The 27,517-nt window shown below is 43.7% G+C and overlaps 1 protein-coding gene across 2 annotated transcripts in view; it reads right to left on the bottom strand.

Moving 5' to 3' along the window:
- Window positions 1-27,517, bottom strand: part of RPS6KA3 (ribosomal protein S6 kinase A3) — a 62,767-nt gene that overhangs the window by 10,959 nt on the left and 24,291 nt on the right. Inside the window, exons 8-20 of one of the 2 annotated variants that reach the window (XM_083362669.1) lie at window positions 27,012-27,049; window positions 20,090-20,232; window positions 18,397-18,467; window positions 15,214-15,302; window positions 15,054-15,118; window positions 14,518-14,620; window positions 13,465-13,589; window positions 12,290-12,412; window positions 11,634-11,723; window positions 3,783-3,941; window positions 3,314-3,475; window positions 1,098-1,174; window positions 3-120 (exon numbers count right to left, since the gene is read on the bottom strand). In XM_083362669.1, coding sequence (XP_083218795.1) covers window positions 3-120; window positions 1,098-1,174; window positions 3,314-3,475; window positions 3,783-3,941; window positions 11,634-11,723; window positions 12,290-12,412; window positions 13,465-13,589; window positions 14,518-14,620; window positions 15,054-15,118; window positions 15,214-15,302; window positions 18,397-18,467; window positions 20,090-20,232; window positions 27,012-27,049 — 1,363 coding nt within the window. Of the gene's footprint in view, window positions 1-2; window positions 121-1,097; window positions 1,175-3,313; window positions 3,476-3,782; window positions 3,942-11,633; window positions 11,724-12,289; window positions 12,416-13,464; window positions 13,590-14,517; window positions 14,621-15,053; window positions 15,119-15,213; window positions 15,303-18,396; window positions 18,468-20,089; window positions 20,233-27,011; window positions 27,050-27,517 lie in introns of both variants that reach the window. The other variant, XM_083362668.1, reaches the window with a different exon arrangement.

Raw genomic sequence — 27,517 nt, 5'->3', positions numbered from 1 at the left:
ACCTTTGCTGTTTCTGAGACAGAATTCCAGTATCCACCACTGAGAGAAAACTTCCCACTACCTATTCGTGCCAAAATGTCTTCAGGAGTATCATCAGGGCCATTTGCAAAGGGAGTATAACTAAATAAAGACAATTGTTTTAACATAGTTTTTTTAAAAAATCTGCTGAATTCCATTATCAGAATTGACATGATACTAAATTAATATAGGTAGTTCTCAACAATGATTGAGCCTAAAATTTCTGTTTCTGAGACATTTGTTGAGTTTTGCCCCATTTTATGACCTTTCTTGCCACAGTTGTTAAGTGAATCGTTGCAGTTGTTAAGTTAGTAGCACAGTTGTTACGTGAATCTGGTTTCCCCATTGACTTTGCCTGTCAGAAGATCACAGGTGATCACACTGCAACTGACATAAATCTGAGTCAGTTGCCAAATGGCTGGATTTTGATCATGTGACTATGCTGTTGTAACTTTGAACAGTTATTAAATGAACTGTTGTAAATCAAGGACTATCTGTACTTAATATAAATTGTATAAATAATTATTCATGAGACTATGTAACTGCTTAGCAATTATTGTGAACAAAAAACTTTTCAAAAAGAATTAGGAAAGAAAAGTAATGTATTACATATAGCAATACTAAAATTGTTCAATACTGGAACAGATTTAGAAGTACGGTACTATAATTTGAGCTATGACAAATGAATTCTTTGAAAAAGATTAATAATAGGTATATATTTTTCCCAAGCTTCTAAAGAACATGAAAAATTCTTAAAAATTCAAAGATATCCAGAGTTACATCTGCATTGAAATTAACCCTTGTTGAACATCAGGAGATGACCACAACAAATATTTCATGACATTTTGTATTATATCATAAAATACTTTATGATAATTTTATATTATGAAATGTTTTATGAAAGTTGGCAAATTTCCATTCCACTGAAGCTATGTATCCATGTGTTCTGGATGTTAGCCAATTTGAGGTATCTGGCTCAAAAATGTTTGCTCTGTGATGCATAGTTTAGCCCAGTTAAAGGTTGCAGAGGCAAGAGTTTTAGCAATATTACAGGAGAAAGTAAGTTGATACAAACATACCCAGTCAACATTGTATACAGAAGGACACCAAGGCTCCATATGTCACATGCTACATCATACCCTTGCCTTTTTAACACCTATGGAAATCATGTTATTAATTAAATCATACAGAAAGAACAATTATTACTTTTGTAAATTACTTTTACTACAAAATCACTGAGAAACTGAAGTTGCTGTATCCATTATAAATTATCCAATACAAATTGGATAATTTAATTTAATATTTTAATAAACAATATTTGAATTATTAAATCAATGTAAACTGTCATTGCAGTAAAATGACAGTATAAAAATCACTGGACTATAAAAGAAAGGAAACCGAAACTGAAATATATCATTCACATAAATAATGGGTAATCAATATAGCACTATCAAAATAAAATAGTTTAGATAAATTCATTTGCAGAGTTGCTTCTCCATCTCATGGAATCCATTCAGTTCATATAATTACATCTCATGTAATTCAAAGAGAAGTAGAAAGTCACATATCCAATTTCTTGGTTTCTTTGTGTATGATCATCAGCCTCAAATTCTTTAAAATACGTAAAAGAATGTTCCATAAACTTCAAGGCTTGGCCAAGGCATGTATAGTCCCATATGTAGGATAAAGAACAATTAAGTCAGTGGGGAAAGTTGAGGTACCAGGTGGCTTGCAGGTCAGCAGGAATTTAAGTGGCTGTCAGGTGAGGGAGGGTATGAAGGTGGTTGCTGTGGCACATGTGGATGATTTTGGGCTCAGAGGTGGCTGATGCTGGGTGGGTGGGTGGGGAAATGATAGCTGTAGCGGTGTATGCAAGTGATTTCATGCCCAGGGCAGGGGTGGTGGCTGATGATGGGTGGAGAAAAGATGCACAGATGGCTGCAATGGAACACAAGCAATTTTCAGCACAGGGGTGGCTGCTAGGCAGGTGGGGGAGGGTGTGCAGGTGGCTGCTATGGCATATGTGAATGATTTCAGAGGTGGCTGCTCTTGGGAAAGGGAGACTTGCCAGAACAACTTGCAACCTCTCCTGCTGGCTTCCCCATTGACTTTGTTTATAGGAAGCTATCAGTGAAGGCTGCAAATGGCAATTATGTGATTGTGGGCCACTGCAACCATCCTAAGTGTGAGCCAGTTGCCAAGTTACCAATCAACATCACATGACTCCAGGGGTGGTACAATGGCTGGAACTTTAAGGACTGGTCATCGATATAATTTGTTCAGCACCATCCAACTTTAAACAGGCACTGATCAAGTAATCGCTAAGTGAGGACTACCTAGAGTACATAGCTTGTTTTTACAAAGAAGTGAGAAAAAATGTTTTGCACAGCTAGAAATTTTGGTTAAACAGATTGTTAGATTCTGAAATTGTCACTAAGGATGTCCAGATTGTCTTTTGCTTCTGAAGCCACTAATAATATTTTTTCCCTTTTTCTATAAGCCAATATATATTTTGGATAGTAAGGGGGACCAACAGGAAGCAATCAACTTGAGTCTGGTAGATATTCAGTTTTTTAATAATCATATTTGTGAAAAGCTCTCCTGTTGCTCCAGGAACTATTGTATTCTAAACAGCTGTTACCATATGTAATACTCCTGGTCTGGATGGATTTTCAGGGACTGGCTGCTAAGCCGTCCTAAATCTTTTGGATGTAAATAATGAATCTTTTTCAGGATGTTAAACTGCCAGCATTGTTTTATACTAAGGATGGATACTAAGGTATTTATTATGTTGATTACATACTATATAGTTGCAAAATGTTTTGCCAGATATAATTTACTCCCCCGTCAGGATTGATAAAAAATAATCAGGCATCAGACAATATGTTTATTAATTGATATACTGGATATAACCAAGTACAGAATGGAATCTACTATGCTAGTATCTTTAGACCCAGAAAAAGCCTATTCCCAAAAGCTATTCCTTAACATCTGGAATAACATTTCCCCCCCCCCCAAATCACAGTATGACTTATCCCTTCCATATAATTATATAATAGTCATGTTCCAAAGCTTTGGTATAAAATTTAACTTCACGTTGATGTTTTTAGTTTGACTTTCCTGCTTCTCTTTTCTTTTTTCTGATTTCCATCTTTTTTTAGGTTAAATTTTTTAAAAATATATTTGTATTTTTCTAAACGTAAATTAATATATTTAAAGAAAGAAGGAAATGCCAGATTACATGTTTTTTTTTCTTACACAGGAAATGCAGACAAATAATGAATAGTTATTTTACCTCCGGAGCAACAAAATTTGCTGTATAACAGGGTGTCATTAAGAGGCCATTTTCTGCTCTCAGCTGCTTTGCAAAGCCAAAATCACAAATTCGAATAGATTCTGGGTTGCCTGATTCATCCACATATAGGATATTACTAGGCTTCAAATCTCTATGTACAACCTTAAGAAAAACAAAGCAAAAAATTACGGTGATTTTTATGCAAAATCAGCTGCAGGCTCCTTCATGATTCTGAAAAGACCTATCAGTTTTTCTGCAGCTTTCCAGAAAAGCAGCCAGAAAAATAAAGAAGTCTCTGTCTTTCTTTGGAACACATTGGTTTTAGATGGGAAACAATTCAATTGCAGCAGTTCTTGTAAAACCATCTCTTTCTTCTCAATAAGTCTTGTTAAAGAGACTGAAAATTCTTTGCAGAAGAGCCTGATAGATAATGATTTTAAAAATAAATAGCTAACAAAAGAAGGCTTACCCCTTGAGCATGAAGGTATTCAACAGTTTTTGTAATTGTCAATAAGACAGCACTAGCTTCTCTTTCAGAAAAAAATTTTTGCCTAAGGATTTTGTCCAGCAGTTCTCCACCTTTCATTAGTTCTGTTACCAGATATACATATTTTCCATCATCATATACCTGAAAATTAACATTAAACATCCAATCATATCATGCACCTGAAAGTGACATACAAAATTATTTCCTCCTGGACCAAACTCAAAATACTGGTTATCACCTCCTGAAACAGTATATATATGATATCTAAAGAACCCAGAAAATATCACAAGATAAAGGATAACTCAGTTAAAAAAATCACTGCAACTTAAATAAGATCAACAAAACCTAAAATTGCATGACAATCATAGAAAAGTAAAATTAAATAACAGAGAATAAATACTGGTTAAATTGGCTATGTGAAAGGTTTTTTTAAATGATGTCTTCCAAAAGGATAGCTGAGTGGAAAGAGAATCTCCCACTATATAATGAATGAAAAATAAAAGAGCTCTGACATCCACATATATGCCTGTAATACATGTTTATTCATTCATTTCTTCATTTACTTTAAAACCATGTATTAATGTTTTGATTTCTCAGCAATTAAAATTCTGTATCTTTAGTATCATTTCTGCCAAGAAAGGTTTACATCTATGTTTGAAAATGAACTGTCTCTTTGTGTATACAGGTAATCCCTGAGTTACAAGCCTTCACTTAATGCTTGTTCGAAGTTACACAATGAGCGCCCCCTAGTGTTTACGAGCAAGTGCCAAAATTAAGAATATTGCAGCACCACGTCACCCTTATGAACGACCACAGAGCCTCTGCAACATTCACCCTATTCTCCCCTCCCGCTCCCCATAACTACTTCTCCTTCCCTTCCTGCCGTGCCGGACTCACTTACCTTGCAAAATCTATTTCCTCTCTGCCGTGGTTTCTTTCCCTTTGAGGGAGAGGAGAGTCAGCTTGAAAATGCTTTTTGTGCTGACAATGGAAGCTCCTGGGTGCCATAATATCATGCAAGTTCAAACACAAATTTTCTGCAAAAGAGATCATGACAACCGGAAGCTTCCGTTCTGGGGGGGAAGTGTTTGCTTCATTTGCATGCCTATGGGACAAAGCGTGGAATTGAAGTTGGATGGGCGCAGGAAATAATGCTGTCTGTGGCCCTGGTGCACTGCTTGTTTGCGTGTGCCAGCTTTAGTTTGAGGGCAGGAACGAAGCCTTCAACTGAGCAGGGAGGCATTGCGAGAAGTCCCCTTGCACCTGTGTCCAAGCTGCTGGCAGTGGCATCAGCCACCTGAGCAGCCACAGTCTCCCCTCCCCAGCCAGCCAGCCACCCCACCCAATATACTCCTTGCCTGACTGGCCAGTGGCACAAATCTTGACTGCTCTTCTCCTTGTCATCCTCCCCACTCAAACGGTAGCAGCAGATTAAGTTTTTCAGCTCCATACGAAAAGAAGAAAGCGGAGGGACAGAGCAGGATTGCACTCAAGATGTGGGTGCACTGTTTGCTCGTGTGCGCCAGCCTTATTGAGAGCAATCCCGATCTGCACCTCTGGTTCTTTCCACTTGGACAGAGTGGAGAAACTCAAGCTGCTGCCGCTCAAGCACTTTTTATCTGAAGACAGACCTGAGAAAGATTGGAAAGTCCATGTGATTGCCAATGGGGTGCTTCAGAAACAGAGCATTCTTGGCTTCCGGTTCGCTTGCGCAGCGCTTCCAGCCATGCAGGAACAGTCTGCTTCCTGCCGTCCGTTTTTCTTTTTTGGAGGACCCTGAAAAGGGTCAAAAATCGCCCTGGAGGGGTGATTACCAAGAGGAGGACTTCCCTGCAATCGCGGAAGGGTGGCAGCCCTCCGCTGGAATCTGGGATCATCGCCCGAAGAAGAAACCGGCCATAAAGATGGCCGATCACTAAGCCGCTTCCTGCCGAAAGCCAAAAGCAATACCTAGCACTAAGAAGCAATCTGGAGGACCTGGGTGAGCTTTTACCTTTCCTATTCCCTTAACCATCTTCCTGTGGGACTTTTTTGAAAATCTCCTTCCCCATTTTTTGAGAAAATGGCGAATATCTACTCTGGGAACAAATTTTAAAGCGTCAAAGCTTCAAAAGAAATTCAATTAACTCAGCAAAGAAATTAACCAATTTCATCTGTATTTACTGAAAAGCTTCTATTTGTTGCTGGGGATCCACTATCCTATTTTCTCTCTAAGCTGTGAATTAAGGAAAAAATTTGGACTAATCCTACAAAAATTCTATATTAATTTGGAAAAAAGAAAAGAAAAGAAAAGAAAATTTTTACATTGCATGTTATATGTTATTGATGGCATCTTGTGGGGAAACCTGGTACAGCAAGTGAACTTCTGCTGTGAGAGCTGACTGAATAACAGAGTTGTCCTTGACATTATGCTTAAAGATAAGTGTGGGAACACCTGGCACTGAAAACAACTCTTCAGGAGGTGGAAAATCCTGGACTATTATTAAAACAGCCTCCATGGAAGATTTAGCTGCAAACAATGAAATGGATGAATACATCCCCCCACTTGATTATAAACTGATACTGGACACGATCTTGGCAATGACAGAGCAAATAAAAGCCAAACTGCAAGAAAAATCTGACAACTTAAAGCCACCAAATCACATTTTGACTTTAAATGAGGAAAAGATAATCCAAAACTAAATAGTAGTGGAAACTAACACTAAAATAGGAGATTTCAAAGAACAACAAAAGCAATCTACAGAAAACCTTAAAGTCCAAACTTTAATGGCAACTACAACACTTACAATTCAAAAAGCAACAGTACATGAAGAAAGCATTACCAAGAGTGAAGACACTAAAGGCCTTCAAATACACCATATCAGTGGTGGCGAGCCTATGGCATGGGTGCCAGAGGCGGCACTCAGAGCCCTCTCTGTGGGCACCTGCGCCATGCCCCGGAAGTGGCAACTGTCCCTCTTCAACCAGCTGCCTACTAATTCGCCAAGGTCCCACATGGCTGAATGCATCCCGGCACGGCTGGTTTTCCTCCCCCCCCATCCCATCCCTCCTGGCCTTGCATGCTCTCCTTTTCCCAGACATGACCCACTGCATCACCTCCTCAGCTGTTGGCCGACCATCCATCTCGGAGGTGGCTTCTTTGAACTGCTGGCGACAGGCTGCGGAGCCCCAGAGTGCACCTCTCGAGGGGCTGGCAGGCTGTGGCTACTGACAGACACCATTGGCCCCCATGCGCTCACTGGCCTCTGTGTGCGGGGGCCGATGGTGTCAGGCAGCAGCTGCAATAGCCCTTGCCTTGCCCCATGGCAATGGCACCCCCACTCTGCCTCGCCTCACCCCACAGGATGAATCTCCTGCCTACCGACCCACCTGCCCAGAGACCTCCTGGAGCTCCCCCAACCCAGCCCACCCTCCACAAGTGTCCCTCCCCACGAGCAGCACTGAGGTGACCACACTCACCCAATCTTCCATGACCACCACAGCCACACCCACCCAGTGGGCTATGCCCACCTGGCACCCAGCAATAAATATTTATTTATTTATTTATTTATTGATGGGATTTATATCCCGCCCTATCTCCTGAAGGACTCAGGGCGGCTCACAATAAAACATATAATAAGTGCATAAATCAAGATAAAATGAAATTGAGAACATCAGTGCAATAAAAAAATTAGAGAATTTAAAAATGAATTAAAAATACTAAATATAAATTAATTAAAATGCCTGTCAGTCTAGGTCAGCTTGGTGGAACAGGTGTGTTTTGAGGCTGCGGCGAAAGGATTGGAGGTTTTGGGCTATCCGAAGCTCAGGGGGGAGCTGATTCCATAGGGTTGGTGCTCCCACAGAGAAGGCCCTCCCCCTGGGGGTCGCCAGCCGACATTGCCTAGCTGACGGTACCCTGAGGAGGCCTTCTCTGTGTGAGCGTACTGGACGATGGGAATTTGTTCCCGGCAGCAGATGGTCCTGCAAGTATCCCGGACCTAAGCCATGTAGGGCTTTAAAGGTAAGTACCAGCACCTTAAATCTCACCCGGAGGGCAACTGGTAGCCAATGCAGCTCACGCAGGAGGGGTGTAATATGGGAGTATCGGGAAGCTCCCATCACAACCCGTGCAGCTGCATTCTGCAATAAGTGGGTTTGGGGTTGCAGTTTGGGCACTCGGTCTCTAAATGTTTTGCCACCACTATATTGAGAATTCAACTAATCAAATGACAACCATAATACCAGCTGCTACTTTCTACCTAACCCTGATAAAATGGGAAGAACAAAAAGATTTGACTTGATCTAATGACAACTATATTATATCAATCATCAAAAACTGAATTATCAAAGCAAAACTACAATGGTTACAAAGGGGACATCTTCCTTGCAAAACTGACATCTGGATACACTCCCTGGATTCAAATAAGGGATATAGGAAGAGAGGAAGATATATTTGAGAATTTAAAGATGCCAAGAGGGAAGCTTGATTGGCACAAAAGGAAGGCAAGAGTTAGATTTAAAAAACTGAACTTGTTCCTTTTGGGATTCCTAAAGATAGACTATAAAAATATCTTTCAATGGATTAAGGGGAATCTCTAAAAAATATAACTGATTTTACACTTAGCTTTTAGATTTGTAAAGGAAAACAAAACTAAATTTCTAGAATATAACTCTGAATTATATTATAGAACTTGGAATGACATATCAAAAGATAGTATTTTATAATTGCTGTATGGTCAAGATGACTTACAAAATATATCAATGCTTACTTTTGAACTATAGTATAGAATATAGAATTTTATATATAAAAGATAGAATTGTAATAATTGTTGAATGGTTAAGACAAAAAATATATTTCTAATAACTGGTGATTTGTTAAAAGGAAATCTAGAGTTTAATGGTAAAACATAAGAATGTTTTGTAATGAACAATGTAAGTTTTGTAGACAAGAGTATATGCTTTAATGAAATAGGGAATTATGGGTTACCCAAAAATTAAGCTTTTTCCTATATACTATAGGCTACTCTAGGGACGCGGTGGCTCAGTGGGTTAGGACGCTGAACTTGTCGATTGGAAGGTCGGCAGTTTGGCGGGTCGAATCCCGAGTGCCGCGTAGCAGAGTGAGTGCCTGTTACTCGTCCCAGCTTCTGCCAACCTAGCAGTTCGAAAGCACGTAAAAATGCAAGTAGAAAAATAGGGACCACTACGGTGGGAAGGTAACAGCGTTCCGTGCGCCTTTGGCGTCTAGTCATGCCGGCCACATGACCACGGAGACGTCCTCGGACAAGCGCTGGCTCTTCGGCTATGAAACGGAGATGAGCACCGGCCCCTAGAGTCGGAAACGACTAGCACGCATGTGCGGGGGAACCTTTACCTTTACCTTTACCTATAGGCTACTCTAGAATATTCTATTGCAATTAGATAAAATTTAAAAACAGGATATTGATATGTATTAGTGAAAATATATTTTAAATTTTATTGACTAGGTTACAACTAGAAGTGTATTAACTTGACTATTTTGACTATGTAATAACTAAGGAAATCAGAGAGGGCACCTCTGTTGATGCAACCTGAACTATTTACAACTGGTTATTTCTTATTTTAACTACCCAACCACCATATTGTTTCACAAATACATGTATATGTAAATATTAAAAAATCAATAAAACCTGTATATAAAAAAACAAAAAACGGAGCATTCCTTTACGTATCTGAAGCCCCCATTAGCAGAAACACGGACCTTCCAATCTCTCTTAAGTCTTCCTTCAAATAAAAAGGGCTTGTGTGCCTATGGGGCTTTTCAAAATGCAGGGATTTGCTGCGTTTTGAAGCTCTGTGTGATAGCACATGGAGCTTCAAAATGCAGCAAATCTTGGTGCACGAAAGCAAGCAGTGCACCGGGCCATGGACGACATTGGTTCCTGCACCCGGCCGACTCCAATTCCACACTATGTCCCATAGACATATAAACAAAGCAAACACTCCCCCCCCAAGAATGGAAGCTTCAGGTGGCTGTGATCTCTTTTGCAGAGAATTTGTGTTTGAATTTGTGTGATATTATGGCACTGAGGAGCTTCCACTGTTGACATGAAAAGCATTTCCAAGCTGACTCTCTTCTCTCCAAAGGGAAAGAAACTGCGGCAGAGAGGAGACAGATTTTGCAAGGTGAGTCCAGCGCGGCAGGAAGGGAGGGGGAAGCATGAGGTATCTTTTTGAGTTGGGGAGGCGATGGGGGCCTGTTCCATCACTAGGCGCCCCATGGCCTTCCCCACCCTGAGATACCTTATGTGCACTTAATGAGCTGCGTGCATCTTAACAAGCAGGGAGTGATCTCATTCAAGGTACGAGATTGACTGCCACTGCTGTTTGTTTGCAAGCATTCTAGAGCAGGGCTTTTCAACCTTTTCACAAATTGTATCACTTTTAGGATATGGCAATATTCAAGTACCACCAGTCGCCTAGCAAGGTGTCAAAAACTTGACCCAAAAAAGGGAAAAAAGTGATAGTACAGGTAGTTCTCAACTTAAAAGTTCACTTAGTGATTGTTTAAAGTTACAACGGCACTGAAAAAAGTGACCATTTTTCACACTTATGACCATTGCAGCATCCCCAGGGTCAATCTACATTTGGATGCTTGGCAACTGATTCATATTTATGATGGTCACAGAGTCCCAGGATCATGTGATCCCCTTTTGCAACCTTCTAAAAAACAAAGTCAGTGGAGAAACCAGATTCACCCCTCCTTTTATATCCTCTTCTCTCCCCATTTATATCCTCTCTTCTCTCCTATTTTATATGCTCTCCTCTCCCACTTTTTATATCTTCTTCTCTTCCCTTCTTTTATATCCTCTCTTCCCTTTTTATATCCGCTTCCCTTCCCTTCTTTTATATCCTCTTCCATTCTTTTATATTCTCTCTTCCCTTCCCTTTTTTATATCCTCTCCCCCCTTCCTCTTCTCTTCCATGCACCTCCAGCTGATTCCTCTCAAGGCTGTGCTTCTCCGTCTCTCTTTTGCAGTCTCCTTCTCCTTCTCCTTTTTTCCTCTTCCTCTCCCGCCAAAACTTTCTCCTTTTATAGCCTCTCCCCTCTCCTCCTTTTTTGCCCCGGGTGCACTTGAAGCGCTGATCCTGGGGCTTCTGTCTCGCCCCCATAGCCCTGCATTTGCATGCGCCGATCCTGGGGCTTCTGCCCAGACCTCATAGCCTCTTTTTGGTCTCAGTTTTGAATTTCTAACATAAATACCCTTTCTGAATGAATTTGTTTTTGTGAAAATTTGCTAAATAAACACTTGTACCTGGGGGATTGCTTGTATTTACCTATATTATTTTTAGGGTTATTTTTTCCTTTTGTTGTGGTTACAGCTCCGTAACCTTTTGTTTATGCTTTGTACAGATTATACATCCTATTCCTGGGGAACTCTGGGGAGTAGCAATTTGTGTAAAAAGCAAGAATATGTTTGGCAAACCTGTGGGTCTATCGATGCCACTACTCACTACCTCAGTGTCTTAGAAAGCCATCCTCATTGATTTTATTACAAATCCATCAATATTCTAAGATCATATTTCTACATCGAAGACTGGGCCTATTTACTAAGATTGATCATTTCTCTGATCTGTGATTCTGTCAGCCAAGAAAGAAGGCGACCTCTTTCAACTTAAATAAACCGCCTGCCAAAGTATTTGGGGTTAAAAAAGATTTGCAGTTCACAGCTCCAGAGAAAACCCAGGATATATGTATTACTTATGCTGGACAAAATTACATAGTTTTCTAATCTAATAGCTAATAAAGGCAAATAACACATTGATATTAATGACTTAATTACTGTGAATATGCTTATATTACCTACTTACATCTTTGAGAGTAATAATATTTGGGTGCTGTCCATATCGTAGCAATATTTCTATTTCCTCTGTGGGGTCTCTCTTACTTTTGTCTATAATCTAGAGGAGCAAATATATATAAATCAATAATTTTATACAGTACTAACAATTTACATTTTAGGTCTCCCCCCACCTTAAATTATGTTTTATAAGAACAACCAGCTTCAAAACAGTATTTTCCCTTTAAGTTTAAAGAGAAAGTTAGTTTGTTGCACTGGTTAAGGCACTGAGCTAAAAATCAGGGGACTGCAAGTTCTAGTCTTGCCTTAGGCTTGAAACTAGGTGGGTAACCTTGGGCCACTCTTTCTCACCCCTAGGAAGCAGGCAATGGCAAACTACTTCTGAAAACTTGTCAAGAAAACTGCAGGGACTTTTAGAGAGTTGCCAGGAGCCCAAAACGGACTTTAAGACAGACAGACAAACAGATTAAAGAACTTCATTTCATTCTTATAAATGTTTATTTCTGATTCTCAAAATTTTTCATTTACAGGAGTTCGTAAGCTCCTAATATTTTTCTTAGAGTCAGAACTTCAATTACACTTTCAGCCTCCGTAATCCAACCCATAGCTATCGAAACAGCAACACAACTAATAGCTATATTTCTTATATAGTTGGGCAGCAATTACCTTTACAGCATATTCCATATTTGTGGTTTTATGTATACATCTCTTGCAAACGGAATAGGATCCAACTCCTATATCTTGTTGGACTTCATATCCGTCAGTAAACTGAATGCTGTTCCTGTGCAACTGCTACCAAAATAACATTATTAATTAATGAGTTCTCTTAGCTCTTTGTATTAAAATATCTTAAATGTGCAGTATATTTACAGGTAAATTTGTAGTAAATTTAAAATAAAATGAATTTAATTTTTATTTTGTTGCCAGAATGCTCATGTTCACGCATAGTAAATAATGTTTAAATACACTGAGGAGATAAAATAATAATTTTATAATGAACAGTTAAATGTTAAGTGTCTGATCTTAATCATAACAAAAAAGTGGCTATATCTTTTAGTTAAAAACAGCAGGGCAAAATATATGTCTATAATGAACATTTATAAATGGTTTAAATGAATTTAAATAAACTATATGCACAAAGTAAGAAAGGTACAAGTAGTATGATACTTTGTTCATTTCGCAAGGGAATGACTTACATGCTAAAAGCAATTCCCCATTAGGTACTTAGAAGCAACTTCATAGCATCCTTTAGCCATTGTAGAGATGATGCAAAGCATCACCTCACTGCTATTATGTAGGCATAAGGATAGTGGGATAACTCTAAAAGATGCTAAAACTCACTAAGTGTGTATCAATGTTTAGGACTTTTATGCTGTTTAGCACTTCAGATATGGTAAGCTGTAATCACTGGGGGAAAAAAACTATCTACAAAAGGTCACTGTATCAAACTAGATTGCTACATAGTTTATATTATTCAAGTCAGCTGTACAACTCTTCCAAAATAAAATTTTACACATGTGAAACATCTTTCTATAAGCATTTTACATGTAGCCATCTGCATTCAAAACTATGCAAATAATTTTTGTGCTATGAATGTTGGCCTAGATCAGGGGTCCCCAATCCCCGGTCCATGGACCGGTACCAGGCCATGGCCTGCCAGCAACCGGTCCGAACAAAAAAGGAAAGCCCCATCTACAGGATGCAGGCAGCACACAAAAGCAAACCCACTCCGGTCTGTGGAAAAACCTCTCTCCACAGAACCGGTCACTGGTACCCAAAAGGTTGGGGACCTCTGCCCTAGATAACAGTCAATCTAAAAGTTCTTCATTAAGAACATTCACCTGAACAATTGAATGTCCACCAGATGTCTGCATAGCTTGATTTTCATCATCTGATGCAATAGCTACAAAACTGAAACCCCGGAAAAGCTGGTGAGCATTAGCACTTGGTGGAATACCAGGTGAATCTGCAAAAAATACATTGATTAAGTGTAAGTTTTGTAAATATTTAAGGCAGTTCATAATAAAAGATAAGCTATAACAGTAATAAAAATGTTAAAAATTAAGTATATCTTGGTATGAAAAGAGAAATAAGAAAATGCTAAGAAGTTTGAATAAGGGAAGCTTTTGGTTACCCAAATATAACTTTTTTTGAAATTATAAATGATTGGGATATTTTGAATATGGATGGGAAATTTAAATTGAAAAAAGGGAAAATAGAGCATGGACTGAATAAATGGATATTGAGTACAAATGCAATTAAGATATGATTTGGTTAGAAAAGATATTCTAAACTGATATTACTGATACTATTAGAAAATTGTAATAAATGCTGATATACAACTGTATACAACAATAAGAATTGTATTTGCTTAGTGTGGAAAAATGTCTATTACCGGAAGAAGAGAAGATGTATTGGATGGTGTAATATTGGATTTAGTTTGAAGAAACTTACAAGTACCATGAAATTACTAATGGACTCAGTCATCAGTTGTCTATTAAGCACTTGATTGTAAAAATAGAAAAATAATAAAATATTTATAAAAAAATATTAAAATTTTAGTTGTCTGATAGGTCAGATATCTGACAGAATAACTATGCTTTTCTGAAAGGCTAATGGCAAGAGAGAGAGAGGGATGAGATTTCCAAGAAAATAAATTCCAAAATTTGGGCAAATTGTAGTGTACAAAGAATAGTTTGATGGCTCATGATACATTTAAGTTAAACTACAAGGAGACTACCACAAAATCATGGAAGGGATTTTCTTTAATATACAAGGACTACATATGAACACTATGGCAAAGTTTTTTAAAATAAAATGTAATATATTTGTGCCAGAGAAAAAATGAAATATATGTGTATACTAAAACTTCCCTGATATAGTATATATGTTACCTTTTGGTGTTTTTGCTGTAAATTCAGGATCAAAATAAAAAGTGTCTTCAGGTCTACCAGTTGCAGGTTTAAATGGTGGATTAATTTCTCTTCTGTACAATTTCTAAGGTAAACAAATTTTTAATATATTACAAATATATACAAGGTAGTCATTGAGTTACAATTGTAATTGAGCTTGCAATTAGTTATAAGTAATAATGGTTATAAAGTGGGTTATCACATGACCAAATCTGTTTTTACGACTTTTGCAGCAGTCCCTAAGCAAGCACAATGGTTGCTAAGCAAATCCATTATTCCTTCTGAGTGGATTTTGCTGTAAAGAAACATTTTCTGACAAAAAATGACTCAAAATTGCAGTTATGTGACCACAAATGGTGAAAAGAAGTGTAAATGTGGGCTGGTTGCCAAGCGCTCAAAATATGACATGTGACTGTGGGGTGGGGTGGGGATATGAGAACTTCGGAACTGAATAATTAGCTTTTGGGGGGGGTGTCCACCATAACTTGGAACAGTCAGTAAGCATGATATATACTTACATTCCAGTCTATTGCAGTGAAAAATGGATGCCTCTTAATTTCCTCAACTCCATCGGGACCTGCTCCTATTAGAGGTTATTAACAAAAATAATACCAAAAATCCTTAGATGATTATTTAATTTATTGTTGAAATCTTAATTAGATAACTTTAATATTGTACCTAATCTATTTGCAGGATTTCTTTTGAAAAGCATTCGAAGAAGACTCTGAGCTTCTGGACTTAAAAATTGGGGCATTCCAAGTTTGGCTCTGTAAAAGAAAACAAATTAATAGTTTACAAACATAAAGGGTATTAATCTACATTCACCGGTTTTATTTTACTACTGTAGGATACTGTAGTTTAACTACAGGTTAAACAATTGGTATTAATATTCATTGTGTACCACTGACTGGAATGATTTTTCACTATTCTGCTGCCTATCATCATCTGAGGTTCAGGTCAGGTGGGGATGGTTCAAACAGCTTCCATGCATATTGAGGCAGGAGAAAGAGGCTGAAGAGTGAAAAGGAGAACATGACAAAAAAATTCTCCTTTTCTGATATTGGATGCTGCCTCTTGTCTGGAAATAAACTGTTAAAAGCCTCATAGTATGTCATAAAATGGCAACATTAATCATTCTTTATTTTAATCAATTTATCTGTCTTCTCATCTTGTAAGCATGGCTAACCAACATCAGATACAGAAAGGGAATAAGAAATAATAGGCCAAAGAAATTAAAGGCACAAAATAAGAACATGAGAAATACAGCTATATCACATTTGCAGTACATCACTCGCTACTTCATGCTTTTCTGTCCTTATTTCTACTACATTCACAATTTCATACATTACTTTTAGCAATTTTTTAAATAAAAAGCTAAGTTTTGTATTCATTCAGCACCTGTTCATTCATGACCCCATCTCTTTTTTCCCCACGTGACGTGTTTCTCCAAAAATAAACCCCACCCTGAAAAAAAGACCTACCCTGATTTGTAGGGGTCGGCCTAATATAAGCCCTGCTCCAAAAATAAGCCCTAATTAGGACCCGCCCATTCCGTCCCACCTGGCTGCTACAATGGGGCAGGAGGCCGCCAGGCAAATTGTGCCGCTGCTGCCACAACGAGGCAAGGCAGGTGGGGGAGTTTCTTCCCATTTGACGATAGTATGCTATCTCTTTGGCCATTTTAGGGAAGACTATGAGAGTGAGTCTTTTTTAAATTATTGAACATCAGCCAAATTCAACTGTTTCCAATTAATGACATTTTTAAGTTCAGGCTCTGGAAGTGTCTTGTCCAGACTATAATATTCTATGGGCAGGCTCTTTTACTACCTCTCTGACCTCATTCCAGAAGTTTCAGTATGCATTATTCTGGAACTAATTTCTTCTTTATTTCCACCTGCTGCAGGATCTTAAACTGGCTCCATATTAAGAAGAGAGCACCATTTAAGCTCTTCATAGTAATGTTTAAGGCTCTGCAGCTAGCCTTGCTCACTACCTGTCCCAGCTCCTGTCTTGGTAGGATCCTGTTTAGATAATATAGTCAGTGGGACAGGAGATTTTTTTCTATTTCCCTTCTGCATGTTGCTGCGCCTTATTTCTACATGATTTTAAAAATTATTCCCACCTATTCCACTTTATGGATCTTTGGATGCATTTAAGAAATATTTGAAATTCTTTTTATATAATAAAGGCAAGCAGTGCAAGTGTTTGTGAGCCAATGCTGAGAATGCTGGTAGGATTGTTTTTCTGTACATCTTATGAATGAATTAAGATGGATGATAGGTGTGGAATTTTATAATGGTGTGCTATTTTTATTGTGATTTAAAATATTCCATGAAGTATATTGATTTTATTGCTTTTGCTTAATTTTAACTCCCTTTTCGGTTTTATTTGTGGTTGGACCATACTTGCTAGAATGTGTGTCAAAAATAACATTCTTTTTCTTTATGTATAACTTCCAGTTGCTCACTTCATTTTCCTTGTGAAATACAACTACTTTGGTCTGTGGTTCATTGTCAGATCTGTACTTCTTGTAATAGCATTCAGTCTAACATTTACTACATATTTGGGCTCTGAGACAAAAACCCAGTTCATCTTCTTAAAAAAGTATAAATCAATTCACATTCCCAGCCTTCACAATTCTAAAGGTGGTAGCAATGGGACAAACCAAGTATCTGATCCAAGAACCATGTTTCAGAGGTTGAGCTAATATTGTAAAATGATGTAAAGTGTCAGTTAAAAGGTAAAATTACTATTAAAAAGAGGCAGGGAAATAGAAAAGTATATTATCCTGATCAAAGCTCTAATGGGTTTAAATTTAACTAAAGAATAATGAAAATATATTTTTCTGCAAGATAACATAATGTAACATTGATGAGGTGGAAGTAGCAGTTCTCAGGGCAACAAAATTGTTATGTAAATATTGAGAAGATAACTCAAGGTCTAGAAAAGAATAGCCAAATTACTCCTAATTTTAAAGGCTAGGAGGAAAGGACCTAGATTTAAACTCTGGAGTGTAAATATATACTGTATAGAGCCTGATTTATCTGTTCTGCAGTTTTTCATTTTCTGTCTGTGAGCTTCTACTAAGTTCCTAAATATAGGGTTAATATCTGAAGAATTAAGTGTTATTATTGTATATGGCAGGCATGTCAAACTCGCAATGTCACATGATGTCGCGTGATGTATCAGAGCTTTTTCCCCATTGCCAGCAATGGGGTGGGTGCAGTTTCGTTGTGATGCGTCCAGCCCATGGGCCGGCAGTTTAACACCCCTGGTATATGGCATGAAGTATGATAAGGAATATTTTATGAGAATAGTACTACTATATCTTGCCTACCATGCAGGCACTTCGAAAAAAATTGCCAGGCATTCATCAAGAGTCAAAGTCTGACAAGATGGTGTATATAACTTACCAAAAATCAAGCAAAAATATCAGTCAAATAGAGATTTTTCAAATGACCAGGTATATATTAGAATTAAGTTGGTATGCAAGAATCAGGAGAAATTGTAGAAATAAGCAATGAAAAAACGTATTTCTCACTTATTCAGTGTTAACAAACTTAATATGTGAGAAAACTCTTTCAAGGTTGGATTACACCAACACTGTTTTGAAAATAACATGAACAAGAGATATGATACATGAGACATTTTGTGAGTCAAAAGAACTAATAGTTACTGTATGCCAAATTATAAAACATTGGATTAAATGTCTTTACACTTCTGATGGAGAAATCAGGACATCTCAAATATGTATATATTAGTATCTTTCAAAAGGAAGGGAGGAATGGTCATTAAATATTACAAGCCAGAGGGCAAACCCAGTAGAATATCTGAAACATATATAAATAAGAGTGTACTCACTTGAGAATCATAGTCATGGTTTCTTTTCTGTCTTTCCCTTGGAAAGGTAAAGTACCAGTGAGCATTTCAAACTGAAAGAATAAAACTTTCATCAATTATACTAAAAGATATGGAGAAAAACTTTGACAAGATTATTTAGCAGATTTTTCATTTCTATTAAGGTAAATTAGGAGCTTTATAGGCAATTTTTTCTATTAACAGCTTAAGTTCTCAAAAGTTTAACTCTATATTTAATGCTTCCAATATTTTTATATTCCTCAAATATAAGATTTTATTTCCCTAGATTTTTTTACTTTTAAGTATAGGTTTTCAATTCCATTCTGCTTTTAAAATTTTAAAATAAAAACAGATAACATTGCAACACATTTTAAGATCAAAATATTCTGAGTTCAAAACCTTGTATTCCAATTTAATTGGAAGTTGACCAACCTTGAAAGTGAGGTTGAACCATTTTTCTGATAAACAGACTATTCTAATGTAAGAACACATATGGTGAGGCTAAAATGTGCTTTGAAAGTTAAGATGTTTGTAATTCAAAATCATTTGGCATGTTTCTATTTTAATAAAAGAATTCCAAAACATATTTATTTTTTTTCTTTTCTGCTTTTACACTTTAATAAATTTAAATATTTAATAAAATGGTTTATGAATGAATATACATACCAAAATTAGTCAAAATTAATTTGGCTACTAATTTTTTGGAAATTGAAATTATTCTTTTTTCTTGTCTAGAAAGTTCTTCAAAACATTATAACTTCATATAATACGAGATGATATCTCAAAGTATTTTAAATCTAGGAGGTATACTGACTAATAAAAACTAAACATTCATATAGTTGGATATTTGAGATTATTTCTCTGAGAAGTTTAAAAAATCCTGTACTTGGACCATTTAATTTTGTTGCAAAATACTTACTCCATGCTAATCATCATAGCTTTTAATATACTTGTGAAGAAATACACTAAGATATAACATTCTACTCAGATTAGAAACACGTTAAAATCCCTTCTTTCAAAAACTGCATAATTATGTTTCTTGTAAAAGCTAACACTTCTTTTTTTCTGTAATACCTAAGTAATACTGACCTTGTTAACAGCTTGTACTTTAAACACAGAAGTTCAAAATCTACATACATTTGTTATTTAAGCAAATCTACAGTGAAAATATTGCATTACCACATTTTTAAAATTTCAAGGTTTTTTTGTTGCAAATTTTAATAATCAAAAGGATATTTTAATTACGGATTAAAATAGTTTAAAATTTCAAATTTGCTTAGATTTGATTATGGACATAACAAATTTGAGAAATACTATTTTTATAGTATAATTCTGTTTAAGTATAAATTATTTCCATTTGTCCTGATTCAACCCCATAGAATGTATATTGACAGGATTTAATTTATCCTAGAGCTACTTATGAAATAATAAAAATAGTGCCAAATTTATAGTGACCTGCAAATTGCTAACAAGTGAAATAAAGAACTCAATTATTTATCCTGCCAATTTATATCCCGGGTATACATACTATGTTCAGAATAAATTAACTAGATGGGTTTATATTTGATACTCACATATGATTAAAATGAAGTTTCTTCTTTTTATTTTTACAGAGCTTACTAAGATAAGTGCACTAAAGCATGGAGGTGAGTATCAAGGATCCACAGACTTTATCATCCCATGCATTAAAACTTACCATTAACACACCAAATGACCACCAGTCTGCACTCTGTGTATGACCTCGCCGATTAACTACTTCTGGGGCCATGTATTCCACTGTTCCACAAAAGGAGTATGCCTTTTTTTCATGATCAATAGATTCTTTGCTTAAGCCAAAATCTGGAAGGAAAAAAAGTACATTTACCGTATATACTTGAGTATAAGCCGACTCGAGTATAAGCCGAGACCCCCAATTTCACCCCCAAAAACTGGAAAAAGTTATTGACTCGAGTATAAGCCGATCCGCCGTTCTGCAAGCCTCTGCCGCCAGCAGAGGCTCGATCCGCCATTTTGCAAGCCTGAATACACAGGAATACCCTGTGTGGCCGCGGCTCGTCGGCAGGTCTCCGTTCCTCCTGCCGACCTTTGGGGAGGTTTGGGCGCCTCCCCAAACCTCGGCAGGTCTCCGTTCCTCCGCGCAGACCTGCCGACGTTTCGGGAGGTTTGGGCGCCTCCCCAAACGTCCCCAAACCTCGGCAGGTCTCCGTTCCTCCGCGCAGACCTGCCGACCTTTGGGGAGGTTTGGGCGCCTCCCCAAACGTCCCCAAACCTCGGCAGGTCTCCGTTCCTGTTTGGGGAGCTTTGGGCGCCTCCCCAAACCTCCCCAAACCTCGGCAGGTCTCCGTTCCTCCGCGCAGACCTGCCGACCTTTGGGGAGGTTTGGGCGCCTCCCCAAACCTCCCCAAACCTCGGCAGGTCTCCGTTCCTGTTTGGGGAGGTTTGGGCGCCTCCCCAAACCTCCCCAAACCTCGGCAGGTCTCCGTTCCTCCGCGCAGACCTGCCGACCTTTGGGGAGGTTTGGGCGCCTCCCCAAACGTCCCCAAACCTCGGCAGGTCTCCGTTCCTGTTTGGGGAGGTTTGGGCGCCTCCCCAAACCTCGGCAGGTCTCCGTTCCTCCGCGCAGACCTGCCGACCTTTGCGGAGGTTTGGGCGCCTCCCCAAACGTCCCCAAACCTCGGCAGGTCTCCGTTCCTGTTTGGGGAGGTTTGGGCGCCTCCCCAAACGTCCCCAAACCTCGGCAGGTCTCCGTTCCTGTTTGGGGAGGTTTGGGCGCCTCCCCAAACCTCCCCAAACCTCGGCAGGTCTCCGTTCCTCCGCGCAGACCTGCCGACCTTTGGGGAGGTTTGGGCGCCTCCCCAAACGTCCCCAAACCTCGGCAGGTCTCCGTTCCTGTTTGGGGAGGTTTGGGCGCCTCCCCAAACCTCCCCAAACCTCGGCAGGTCTCCGTTCCTCCGCGCAGACCTGCCGACGTTTGGGGAGGTTTGGGCGCCTCCCCAAACGTCCCCAAACCTCGGCAGGTCTCCGTTCCTGTTTGGGGAGGTTTGGGCGCCTCCCCAAACCTCCCCAAACCTCGGCAGGTCTCCGTTCCTCCGCGCAGACCTGCCGACCTTTGGGGAGGTTTGGGCGCCTCCCCAAACGTCCCCAAACCTCGGCAGGTCTCCGTTCCTGTTTGGGGAGGTTTGGGCGCCTCCCCAAACCTCCCCAAACCTCGGCAGGTCTCCGTTCCTCCGCGCAGACCTGCCGACCTTTGGGGAGGTTTGGGCGCCTCCCCAAACCTCCCCAAACCTCGGCAGGTCTCCGTTCCTGTTTGGGGAGGTTTGGGCGCCTCCCCAAACCTCCCCAAACCTCGGCAGGTCTCCGTTCCTCCGCGCAGACCTGCCGACCTTTGGGGAGGTTTGGGCGCCTCCCCAAACGTCCCCAAACCTCGGCAGGTCTCCGTTCCTGTTTGGGGAGGTTTGGGCGCCTCCCCAAACCTCGGCAGGTCTCCGTTCCTCCGCGCAGACCTGCCGACCTTTGGGGAGGTTTGGGCGCCTCCCCAAACGTCCCCAAACCTCGGCAGGTCTCCGTTCCTGTTTGGGGAGGTTTGGGCGCCTCCCCAAACGTCCCCAAACCTCGGCAGGTCTCCGTTCCTGTTTGGGGAGGTTTGGGCGCCTCCCCAAACCTCCCCAAACCTCGGCAGGTCTCCGTTCCTCCGCGCAGACCTGCCGACCTTTGGGGAGGTTTGGGCGCCTCCCCAAACGTCCCCAAACCTCGGCAGGTCTCCGTTCCTGTTTGGGGAGGTTTGGGCGCCTCCCCAAACCTCCCCAAACCTCGGCAGGTCTCCGTTCCTCCGCGCAGACCTGCCGACGTTTGGGGAGGTTTGGGCGCCTCCCCAAACGTCCCCAAACCTCGGCAGGTCTCCGTTCCTGTTTGGGGAGCTTTGGGCGCCTCCCCAAACCTCCCCAAACCTCGGCAGGTCTCCGTTCCTCCGCGCAGACCTGCCGACCTTTGGGGAGGTTTGGGCGCCTCCCCAAACCTCCCCAAACCTCGGCAGGTCTCTGTTCCTGTTTGGGGAGGTTTGGGCGCCTCCCCAAACCTCCCCAAACCTCGGCAGGTCTCCGTTCCTCCGCGCAGACCTGCCGACCTTTGGGGAGGTTTGGGCGCCTCCCCAAACGTCCCCAAACCTCGGCAGGTCTCCGTTCCTGTTTGGGGAGGTTTGGGCGCCTCCCCAAACCTCCCCAAACCTCGGCAGGTCTCCGTTCCTGTTTGGGGAGGTTTGGGCGCCTCCCCAAACCTCCCCAAACCTCGGCAGGTCTCCGTTCCTCCGCGCAGACCTGCCGACCTTTGGGGAGGTTTGGGCGCCTCCCCAAACGTCCCCAAACCTCGGCAGGTCTCCGTTCCTCCGCGCAGACCTGCCGACCTTTGGGGAGGTTTGGGCGCCTCCCCAAACGTCCCCAAACCTCGGCAGGTCTCCGTTCCTGTTTGGGGAGGTTTGGGCGCCTCCGCAAACCTCCCCAAACCTCGGCAGGTCTCCGTTCCTCCGCGCAGACCTGCCGACGTTTGGGGAGGTTTGGGCGCCTCCCCAAACGTCCCCAAACCTCGGCAGGTCTCCGTTCCTGTTTGGGGAGGTTTGGGCGCCTCCCCAAACGTCCCCAAACCTCGGCAGGTCTCCGTTCCTGTTTGGGGAGCTTTGGGCGCCTCCCCAAACCTCCCCAAACCTCGGCAGGTCTCCGTTCCTCCGCGCAGACCTGCCGACCTTTGGGGAGGTTTGGGCGCCTCCCCAAACCTCCCCAAACCTCGGCAGGTCTCCGTTCCTGTTTGGGGAGGTTTGGGCGCCTCCCCAAACCTCGGCAGGTCTCCGTTCCTCCGCGCAGACCTGCCGACCTTTGGGGAGGTTTGGGCGCCTCCCCAAACGTCCCCAAACCTCGGCAGGTCTCCGTTCCTGTTTGGGGAGGTTTGGGCGCCTCCCCAAACCTCCCCAAACCTCGGCAGGTCTCCGTTCCTGTTTGGGGAGGTTTGGGCGCCTCCCCAAACCTCCCCAAACCTCGGCAGGTCTCCGTTCCTCCGCGCAGACCTGCCGACCTTTGGGGAGGTTTGGGCGCCTCCCCAAACGTCCCCAAACCTCGGCAGGTCTCCGTTCCTGTTTGGGGAGGTTTGGGCGCCTCCCCAAACGTCCCCAAACCTCGGCAGGTCTCCGTTCCTCCGCGCAGACCTGCCGACCTTTGGGGAGGTTTGGGCGCCTCCCCAAACCTCCCCAAACCTCGGCAGGTCTCCGTTCTTCCTGCCGACCTTTGGGGAGGTTTGGGCGCCTCCCCAAACCTCCCCAAACCTCGGCAGGTCTGCGCGGAGGAACGGAGACCTGCCGAGGTTTGGGGAGGTTTGGGGAGGCGCCCAAACCTCCCCAAACAGGAACGGAGACCTGCCGAGGTTTGGGGAGGTTTGGGGAGGCGCCCAAACCTCCCCAAACAGGAACGGAGACCTGCCGAGGTTTGGGGACGTTTGGGGAGGCGCCCAAACCTCCCCAAAGGTCGGCAGGTCTGCGCGGAGGAACGGAGACCTGCCGAGGTTTGGGGACGTTTGGGGAGGCGCCCAAACCTCCCCAAACAGGAACGGAGACCTGCCGAGGTTTGGGGACGTTTGGGGAGGCGCCCAAACCTCCCCAAAGGTCGGCAGGTCTGCGCGGAGGAACGGAGACCTGCCGAGGTTTGGGGAGGTTTGGGGAGGCGCCCAAACCTCCCCAAACAGGAACGGAGACCTGCCGAGGTTTGGGGACGTTTGGGGAGGCGCCCAAACCTCCCCAAAGGTCGGCAGGTCTGTGCGGAGGAACGGAGACCTGCCGAGGTTTGGGGAGGTTTGGGGAGGCGCCCAAAGCTCCCCAAACAGGAACGGAGACCTGCCGAGGTTTGGGGACGTTTGGGGAGGCGCCCAAACCTCCCCAAAGGTCGGCAGGTCTGCGCGGAGGAACGGAGACCTGCCGAGGTTTGGGGACGTTTGGGGAGGCGCCCAAACCTCCCCAAACGTCGGCAGGTCTGCGCGGAGGAACGGAGACCTGCCGAGGTTTGGGGAGGTTTGGGGAGGCGCCCAAACCTCCCCAAACAGGAACGGAGACCTGCCGAGGTTTGGGGAGGTTTGGGGAGGCGCCCAAACCTCCCCAAAGGTCGGCAGGTCTGCGCGGAGGAACGGAGACCTGCCGAGGTTTGGGGAGGCGCCCAAACCTCCCCAAACAGGAACGGAGACCTGCCGAGGTTTGGGGAGGTTTGGGGAGGCGCCCAAACCTCCCCAAAGGTCGGCAGGTCTGCGCGGAGGAACGGAGACCTGCCGAGGTTTGGGGAGGTTTGGGGAGGCGCCCAAAGCTCCCCAAACAGGAACGGAGACCTGCCGAGGTTTGGGGACGTTTGGGGAGGCGCCCAAACCTCCCCAAAGGTCGGCAGGTCTGCGCGGAGGAACGGAGACCTGCCGAGGTTTGGGGAGGTTTGGGGAGGCGCCCAAAGCTCCCCAAACAGGAACGGAGACCTGCCGAGGTTTGGGGACGTTTGGGGAGGCGCCCAAACCTCCCCAAAGGTCGGCAGGTCTGCGCGGAGGAACGGAGACCTGCCGAGGTTTGGGGACGTTTGGGGAGGCGCCCAAACCTCCCCAAACGTCGGCAGGTCTTCGCGGAGGAACGGAGACCTGCCGAGGTTTGGGGAGGTTTGGGGAGGCGCCCAAACCTCCCCAAACAGGAACGGAGACCTGCCGAGGTTTGGGGACGTTTGGGGAGGCGCCCAAACCTCCCCAAAGGTCGGCAGGTCTGCGCGGAGGAACGGAGACCTGCCGAGGTTTGGGGAGGCGCCCAAACCTCCCCAAACAGGAACGGAGACCTGCCGAGGTTTGGGGAGGTTTGGGGAGGCGCCCAAACCTCCCCAAAGGTCGGCAGGTCTGCGCGGAGGAACGGAGACCTGCCGAGGTTTGGGGAGGTTTGGGGAGGCGCCCAAAGCTCCCCAAACAGGAACGGAGACCTGCCGAGGTTTGGGGACGTTTGGGGAGGCGCCCAAACCTCCCCAAAGGTCGGCAGGTCTGCGCGGAGGAACGGAGACCTGCCGAGGTTTGGGGAGGTTTGGGGAGGCGCCCAAAGCTCCCCAAACAGGAACGGAGACCTGCCGAGGTTTGGGGACGTTTGGGGAGGCGCCCAAACCTCCCCAAAGGTCGGCAGGTCTGCGCGGAGGAACGGAGACCTGCCGAGGTTTGGGGACGTTTGGGGAGGCGCCCAAACCTCCCCAAACGTCGGCAGGTCTTCGCGGAGGAACGGAGACCTGCCGAGGTTTGGGGAGGTTTGGGGAGGCGCCCAAACCTCCCCAAACAGGAACGGAGACCTGCCGAGGTTTGGGGACGTTTGGGGAGGCGCCCAAACCTCCCCAAAGGTCGGCAGGTCTGCGCGGAGGAACGGAGACCTGCCGAGGTTTGGGGAGGCGCCCAAACCTCCCCAAACAGGAACGGAGACCTGCCGAGGTTTGGGGAGGTTTGGGGAGGCGCCCAAACCTCCCCAAACAGGAACGGAGACCTGGGGAGGTTTGGGGAGGCGCCCAAACCTTCCCAAACGTCGGCAGGTCTGCGCGGAGGAACGGAGACCTGCCGAGGTTTGGGGAGGCGCCCAAACCTCCCCAAAGGTCGGCAGGAGGAACGGAGACCTGCCGAGGTTTGGGGAGGTTTGGGGAGGCGCCCAAACCTCCCCAAAGGTCGGCAGGAGGAACGGAGACCTGCCGAGGTTTGGGGAGGTTTGGGGAGGCGCCCAAACCTCCCCAAACGTCGGCAGGAGGAACGGAGACCTGCCGAGGTTTGGGGAGGTTTGGGGAGGCGCCCAAACCTCCCCAAACGTCGGCAGGTCTGCGCGGAGGAACGGAGACCTGCCGAGGTTTGGGGAGGCGCCCAAACCTCCCCAAAGGTCGGCAGGAGGAACGGAGACCTGCCGAGGTTTGGGGAGGTTTGGGGAGGCGCCCAAACCTCCCCAAAGGTCGGCAGGAGGAACGGAGACCTGCCGAGGTTTGGGGAGGTTTGGGGAGGCGCCCAAACCTCCCCAAAGGTCGGCAGGAGGAACGGAGACCTGCCGAGGTTTGGGGAGGTTTGGGGAGGCGCCCAAACCTCCCCAAACGTCGGCAGGTCTGCGCGGAGGAACGGAGACCTGCCGAGGTTTGGGGAGGCGCCCAAACCTCCCCAAACGTCGGCAAGTCTCCGTTCCTCCGCGCCCTGCCTGCCTGCTTCTTTCCGCTGCGGAAAGAAGCAGGCAGGCAAGGCGCGGAGTTTGGGGAGGTGCGCGCGCACCTCCCCAAACCTCCCCAAACTTCGGCAGGTCTCGGACGGCGGTGGCTTGGGAGAGGTGCGGGCGATCCCGGAAGCACCAAAGCCTCGGCCGCGCACAAGTCCTCGGTAAGTTTTTTTTGTTGACTGGAGTATAAGCCGAAGTGGAATTTTTCAGCCCAAAAAGTGGGCTGAAAAATTCGGCTTATACTCAAGTATATACGGTAGTAATATTTCTAACCAGAAAAATGTGTAGTTTTTAAGTGGGCTATTTTTAAGTGCATGTATTTTGCAATTGTTCTGTTTTGTCACACCAAAAGCAAGGTGCCTACAAATCATTCATAGAAAGTAAATTTTGCCTTACATACCTGTTAATTTAATATGTCCTTCTTCATCAAGAAGTATGCTATAAATAAAATGAAGTTTTAAATTGGTTATATAAATTTTATTGACAATGATTAAAGAAAGCTATAGAATATCATTTCAGGGTTACTCCGTTATTGATACAGGTAAAGGTTTCCCCAGTCCAGTTGTGTCTGACTCTAGGGAGTGGTGCTCATCTCTGTCTCTTAACCAAGGAAGCCAGCATTGTCTGAAGAACCTCCGGGGTCATGGAGCCAACATGACCATACACCAAGGCGCACGGAATGCTGCTACCTTCCCACTAAAGCGGTAGCTATTTATCTACTTGTATTTGCGTGTTCTCAAACTGCTAGATTGGCAGGAGCTGGGGCAAGTAATGGGAGCTCACCCCATTGTGTGGTGCTCAGGTATTGAACCTGGGCTGTCAGCTTTTCAGCTTATAAGCTCAGTGTCTTTAACTGCTGAGTCATCACACCTCTATTGATAGGAGTCATCTATAAGCCTCTACAAT

The sequence above is a fragment of the Vipera ursinii genome (assembly GCF_947247035.1).
Source record: "Vipera ursinii genome assembly, chromosome: 4".
Taxonomy (NCBI): Eukaryota; Metazoa; Chordata; class Lepidosauria; order Squamata; family Viperidae; genus Vipera; species Vipera ursinii.
This window is presented reverse-complemented; position numbering and strand designations above follow the sequence as displayed.